At 41.6% G+C, this 7,597-nt stretch overlaps 1 protein-coding gene across 1 annotated transcript; it reads right to left on the reverse strand.

The window, feature by feature from the left end:
- Positions 1-445: 445 nt before the first annotated feature.
- On the reverse strand, positions 446-1,656 carry LOC107062656 (uncharacterized). The gene is made up of 3 exons (XM_015313552.1): positions 1,386-1,656; positions 1,157-1,250; positions 446-1,082 (listed from the first exon to the last, which is right to left on the reverse strand). Exons 1-3 carry the CDS (start codon positions 1,654-1,656, stop codon positions 446-448), a joined length of 1,002 nt encoding a protein of 333 aa, XP_015169038.1.
- Positions 1,657-7,597: the final 5,941 nt, after the last annotated feature.

A 7,597-nucleotide genomic window follows, 5' to 3' on the forward strand; every position in this document is an offset into this window, starting at 1 on the left:
GTTTCTATTATAAAGGGAAAATTAGAAACCTTACGGGAGATATGATTGAGCCGTTGTGGCGCCTACGTATCTCGTTGAAGTAGGAATCATGTCAAACATAGTTCCCCTCTCGGGATTAACAAAACTAAGAAATTTAACTAAGGAATCGACCGAGGTCGACATAGGCTACCTACGTATCTCATCTTTGAGAAATCAGGTCGAACGTAGTTCAAGTACAAAAGAAAACAATAAAAGGGGTAAAAAGGGTGATCAATGCCGATATAGGCCACCTACGTATCTCATTCTTGAGAATTCAGGTTAGACGTAGTTCATTACTAGGATATAAAAACTTGACATAAGCAATTATAAGCAAATGATACGATTACAAGGAAAGTGATGAGAGAAAAACTAATTTTCAGACGTAGTATCTCTTGACAGCATCTGAGTTGATTGGTTTTGGCCACTCCTAGCCATCCATCTCTGACAGGATCAAGGCACCTCCAGATAACACTTTACGAACTATGTATGGTCCTTGCCAATTTGGTGCAAATTTTCCCTTATACTCATCTTGATGGTGGAAGATGCGTTTGAGGACCAATTGTCCTTCTTCAAATGTTTGAGATCTCACTTTTTTGTTGAAAGCACGAATCATTCTCTGTTGATACAATTGGCCATGAAAAACATCAACCATTCCCTTCTCATCAATCAATGTTAATTGATCAATTCGCTTGCAAACCCAATTAGCATTACTCAATTCAGCTTCTTGGATTGTTCTCAATGAAGGTATCTCAACTTCGGCAGGTATAACTTCTTCTTTTCCATATACCAACAAGTATGTAGTAGCTCCAATTGACGTTCTGACTGTCGTTTTGTATCCCAACAAAGCATATGGCAACATCTCATGCCAACCTCTGTGATTGTCAATCATTTTCCTTAAAATCTTCTTTATGTTTTTGTTGGTGGCTTCTACAACTCCATTCATTTGGGGAAGATAAGCGGTTGAGTTTCGATGAGTAATCTTGAATTGTTCACATATCTCTCTCATCAAATGACTGTTGAGATTCTCTCTATTATCAATAATGATGGATTCTGGTACTCCAAATCTACATATCAAATTGTTACAGACGAAATCAGCTACAACTTTCTTGGTCACCGACTTATAGGAAGTTGCTTCTACCCACTTGGTAAAGTAGTCAATGGCAACCAAAATGAATCTAGTGTCCCGTTAGAGGCGGCTGGCTCTATTGGACCAATGACATCCATTTCCCAAACTACAAATGGCCAAGGTGAACTCATAGCATTGAGTTCATGAGGTGGTACTCGAATCAAATTACCATGCACTTGACATTTATGACATTTCTGCACAAGCTTGCAACAATCATGCTCCATAGTCATCCAAATCTAACCCGCTCGGAGGATCATTCTAGCCAAAGTGAGTCCATTAATGTGAGTACCACAAACTCCAGCATGTATCTGTTCAAGAAGCTTCGCAGCCTCAATAACATCAATACATCTGAGAAGACCTAAATCTGGAGTCCTTCTATAAAGGATTTCCCCACTTGTAAAGAAATTGTTAGCCATACGACGTATTGATTTCTTTTGGTTGAACGTTGCATTCTCAGGATAAGTCCCGGTCTCCAAATACTTCTTTATGTCAAAATACCAAGGCAAAACCATCTGGCTCTACTTCAACATGTGAATAATGAACAGGCTGCTTTTTACCTCTATATCCAAAGGATCAATATAACTTGTATCTGGATGTTTAATCATTGATACGATGGTGGCAAGAGCATTGGCCAACTCATTCTGTGTCCTGGGAGTGTGCCTGAATTTTATCTTGCGAAATCTCTTGCACAACTTCTGTAGATACTGCACAAACGGTGTGATCTTTGGGTTCTTCACGGCCCATTCTCCTTGAACTTGATGAATCAACAAATCATAATCTCCAATAACCAGCAACTCATGAACGTTCATGTCGATGGCCATCTTCAAACCAAGGATACAATCTTCATATTCAGCCATGTTATTTATGCAATCAAATTGGAGTTTAACTGCCGTAGGATAGTGATGACCAGATTCTGATACTAAGACTGCTCCAATACCTTTCCCTTGGTGATTTGCTGCTCCATCAAAGAATACTTTCCAGCCAGGGTATGCTTCAGAAATATCTTCACCCACAAATGCAACTTCTTTATTGGGAAAATAAGTCTTGAGTGGTTCATACTCTTCATCAACTGTATTCTCTGCAGGATGGTCAGCCAACGCTTGTGCTTTTATCGCTTTTTGGGTCGCATACACAATATCAAACTCACTCAAAAGCATTTGCCATTTTGCCAACTTCTCGGTTGGCATTGCTTTTTGAAAAATATACTTCAATGGGTCCATTTTGGAGATAAGATATGTGGTATACGAAGACAAATAATGTCTCAACTTCTGAGCAATCCAGGTCAAAGCACAACATTTCCTCTCCAAAAGAGTGTAACGGGCCTCATATGGAGTGAATTTCTTGCTAAAGTAGTAGATGGCTCACTCCTTCTTCCCAGTTTTGTCATGTTGACCGAGCACACATCCAAATGTGTTATCTGAGATGGACAAATATAGCAACAATGGACTTCCTTCTCGTGGAGGGACCAACACCAGCGGATTGGACAAATAATTCTTGATGGCAACAAAAGCAGTTTGACATTCTGTGATCCACTTGGTCAAGACATCTTTTTTCAACAACTTAAATATGGGCTCACACACCACGATAGATTGGACTATGAACCGGTTGATGTAGTTCAACCTTCCCAGGAAACTCATCACCTCTTTCTTGGTCTACGGAGGAGGTAACTCTTGAATCGCTTTGATCTTGGAAGGGTCAAGCTCAATGCCCCTTCTACTGACTATAAATCCCAATAACTTGCCAGCTGGCACTCCAAAAGCACATTTGGCGGGATTTAGCTTCAACTTGTAACGACACAGGCTATCAAAGAATTTCCTCATGTGAGTCAAGTCATCCGAACTCTCGCGGGATTTGATTATGACATCATATACATACACCTCAATCTCTTTGTGAATTATCTCATGAAAGATGGTTGTCATAGCCCTCATATAAGTAGCATCGGCATTTTTGAGACCAAAAGGCATCACCCGATAATGATATACACCCCAAGGCGTAATGAAGGCTGTCTTTTCCACATCTTCTTCATCCATCAGGATCTGGTGATAACCTGCATAACAATCTACAAATGACTGCATCTCATGTTTCGCACAGTTATCAATGAGAATGTGAATGTTTGGCAATGGAAAGTTATCCTTGGGGATAGCTTTGTTGAGATCTCTGTAGTCGACACAAATTCTGATCTTTCCATCTTTCTTGACCACTGGAACAATATTGGCTAACCAAGTCGGATATTGTGTAACTTCCACCACTCTAGACTCAATCTGCTTGGTAATCTCTTCTTTGATCTTCAAACTTAGCTCTGGCTTGAATTTACGGGTTTTCTGCTTTATCAGACTGAAATTTGGATTAATCGGTAATTTATGAGAAACCATGTTCGTACTTAAACTTGACATATCTCTGTAAGACCAGGCAAATACGTCGATGTATTCTCTAAGCAAACGAACCAGGTCCTTTCTTTGAGCTTCAGTCAGATGGACGCTGATTCTTACTTCTTTAACATAATCCTCATCCCCTAGATTCACAGTCTCAGTTTCTTCCAAATTTGGGTTGTGTTGATTCTTAAATTGTTGGAACTTTTCAGCAACATGTTCGGGTACCTCATTTTCTTCTTCATATTCCTCGCATTCATCATCACCTGCTTCATTTTGCTCGTTCAAATCGTGACATGACATGACATTGGCAGGTTTTAAATTATTATTACTAAAATCATAAATAGACAAAGTTAGGAAAGTAAATGTAAACAAATAAGAAAATAAAAAAGATTTCGATAAGGGAGGCTCTTCATTTACGTTGAAAAAATGGGAACAAACTTTGGCCATGGCCAAGGGTCATATAGCCTTTTTGAAACATCACGAGGGAATTCAAAGAATTAAAACAAGTAAAGTCTACATAAAGGTGGGTCCCAGGCCTCTTCCGGACTACCACCAAATTTTCAAAACAAACAAAAACACATGTCTTTCCTACCAAGCTGCACGGGGAATCAGGAGCGGTGTGGAGGTCCAATTCTGCAAATGCTCCTCTGGCTCATAATCACGAATTCCTGATGTCCCAGACTCTTCCTCGATGACCGCATCAATCTCCTCAAAAGGCCCCAGATTCCTTCCCCGAGACCACCGTCATTGACATATTCTCACGCTAGGAATAACTGGTACAAATGAGGAATTGGCCTAGCCAATGCTTGATCAACACTTTTATTCACCACCTCTGCTTCATCATCATCTGTGGAGACATACCCCAAACCAAACTTTGTTCATCTGGCGGGAATTTGAATAGGCTCGACAGTTCCTTGAAAATGTTACCCCAATCTGAAACCTAGTTTGAAACCACTCTGGAGCATAACAATAGCTATCATCTTATACACCGAAGGCATAGGGGGCTGAGGAGTCAAATCATCACCGGTGACATTTACCAGCTCCACTCTGTAGAAATCACAACCTCGGGAGACATCATCAACAATCGGCACATATCCATTGTAATGGCTCCCTTCACCATGAATGACTGATTCCTGGTCCTTCCAAACAAATTTCATCAGTTCATGAAGAGTAGAAGGCACAGCCCCGACCATGTGGATAAATGGTCTTCCCAGAAGCAAATTGTAACTAGTATTGATATCCAACACTTGAAACTCCACATTAAATGCTGAAGGACCCATCTGAATATCCAAGTTTACTGCACCCAACGTATCTCTTTGCACTCCATCGAAATCCCTCACATTGACTTGGTTCCGGTGAACCTTTCCCAAGTCGTAGTTTAGCTGCTTGAGAGTCGAAATCGGGAAAATGTTGAGGCCAGATCCGTCATCGACTAAAAAACGATTTATAACCTTGTCTCCACACATAATGGTGACGTGTAGAACTTTGTTGTGCATCCTACCTTCAAAGGGCAGCTCTTCATCACGGAAACTGATGCGGTGTCCTCGAACGACTTGGTTTATCATGGCCGCCAGATTATCACTGTTAGTACCCACGGGCACATATGTATCATCCAAAGCCTTCATTAAAGCTTGCCTATGCAGTTGTGAACTCATCAGCAAGGCTCACACCGAAATCTGAGCTGGTGTTTTCTCTAGATGCTTCACGATCAAGTAATCTTTTGGTTGCATCTTTCTCCAGAACTCTTCTGCTTCAGCTTCACTAATTGGCCTTTTAGACTGATCATTCTTCTGTTCTCCCTGAGCTAACTCTTCTGGTGTGTAACATCTGTTGGATTTAGTCATACCTTGGGTAGCAGCCGTTTCAATCACAAACCTTGGTCGGGCGGGTGTTTTTCTTGGCACCAAGGAAACAACCTTCTCAGGTGTCAGAATCACAAACTCTTTCTTCTCTCTAATGCACAATGAAGCTACAACACTTTCCAGTTCATCAGGAGCGATCAGAACTATTGCCTTTGTTACGCACCAATCATCATCCGTCTCTATCATATTGATAGTGACGCCTTTATGATTTGACAAAGGATTACTATTGACATTGGGTGCGACTGTCCGGAGAGAGACCACTTTCTGGTCGATCAGGTCTTGGATTTTGTGCTTTAGGTTGATACAATCTTTGGTATCATGTCCAAAATCGTTGGAGTGATATGCGCACCTCTGATCAGGTCTGTAAAACCTTGAGCTAGTGTCAACAGGCTTGGGCTCCACTGGATACATAAAACTTGTCGCGGTCATTCGCTCGAATAACTTTGTTCAACTTTTAATGAACGGAGTGAAATTCCTAGCGGGATTCTTCTCAAACCTTGGACGAGGATCGTAATTGCCTTGTTGAGAGGGAGGGATTTGACGATAATCTGGAGCATTGTGGCGGGGGGCTTGATATCTTGGATAGGAATTGGTTTGGTAATTTGGATGTGGATCTTTGGAATTTTGAGGGATATTTTGGTAGTATGGGGGTGGGGTTTGATATACTGGAGGAGGAGTTTGATAGTTTGTTTGGACATTCGCATAGTTGGGGGCTACATTTCGGTAATGAGATAATGGTGTTTGGTAAACTGAAGGGGGAGTTTGGTAGAAAAAGGGAGGGGTATTTTGGTAATCAACCTGTGCCTAACAAGCCAGGTATGAACTCTGTGAAGGTCGAGAACGACCTTGGTACGATGAGGATTTCCTTGGGGTATTCTCCCCCTCATAAGAGATAGAAGACACGTCTTCTCTTTTCTTCTTCAACAAACCCGAGGATCCGGGGGAGGCGGCAACATGGGAAATCTTCCCGGTTCTTAATCCATCTTCGATAGCCTCACCTACTTTGAATATCTCGGAAAACTTTGCTCCAACGAACAACATGATTCTATCATAATACTCAGGCTCTTGAACCCGCACAAATACTTCGACAATTTCTTTCTCAAACATAGGAGGCAGAACTCTAGCTGCCTCTTTTCTCTATCTGTATGCAAATTCTCTGTAACTTTCATTTGATTTCTGCTTCATCTTTTCTAAGGAATAATGATCAGGAACGATATCTACATTGTAGGCGAATCATTCGATAAAGTCCTTATCCAGAGCGTTCCAGCTAGACCATTGTCTCGTTTCATGAGATGTAAACTATTCCAGGGCCTCTCCACTCAGACTTCGGCTAAAAAGCCGCATTAATAAAGCGTCATCTCTTCCAACTCCCACGAGCTGGTCATAGTAGGCCCTCAAGTGAGCTAAGAGGTTCCCTATTCCTCCAAAAATATCGAATTTTGGTACCTTGAACCCTTTCGGGAGGTCCAAATTTGGATGAATGCATAGATCCTCATAACTCAAACTGGTGACTTCAGGAATGCAGTGCAACTCTTTCATGGCTTTTCGGATTTCTTCTTTCATATCTAGCTTGGCGGTCTCTTCCTTTGATCTCCACTCTCTCTCTCGCTCTTCATAGTGGTCGAGCTCAAAACAATTGGCGTAAGACTCATTGGGGTTTGGGATTTGGAAAGGGGTTTTTTGAGGTAGGGGTGGAGCAATGGAGGGACTCTGGGCATTTTGAGGGGCTTGATAGTTTTAAGGGAAAGTCTGGGCGCTGATATGTTGATTTTGGTGGTGGAGAGAGGTCTGCGAGTTGTTAACGTTTTGGTTTTGGGGGGGTGGATGTCACATCCCAAATCCTATTAAGACGGACAGTCACCCGATGCCCTCTAGGCCCGAGAGAACCAACATGTAACCTATGCTTACTATGCATATAACTATGACAATCTTGTGACAAGTTCACATAGGATGCAGCGATACGAACCATCATAAGTATACCCAAAACTTATATACAATACTTGGCCGTTGAGGCCACAACGTGTTAAGACACTACTGAACTATAAACATCAGTCTACAAAGCCTCTAAAATATAGAAAACCTTAGAGTAGGTCGGGACAGACCCCACCTTACTCTTAACTACGATACAATACCCAAAATGAATCTACCAAAGACTCAGTAAAGCTCTGAATCAATCTGGAGCTCACCAAAAGTAGCTGAGTGTCGTGTGCTCCTACCGA

This window comes from Solanum tuberosum, unplaced genomic scaffold (genome assembly GCF_000226075.1).
Source record: "Solanum tuberosum cultivar DM 1-3 516 R44 unplaced genomic scaffold, SolTub_3.0 scf00253, whole genome shotgun sequence".
Classification (NCBI taxonomy): domain Eukaryota; kingdom Viridiplantae; phylum Streptophyta; class Magnoliopsida; order Solanales; family Solanaceae; genus Solanum; species Solanum tuberosum.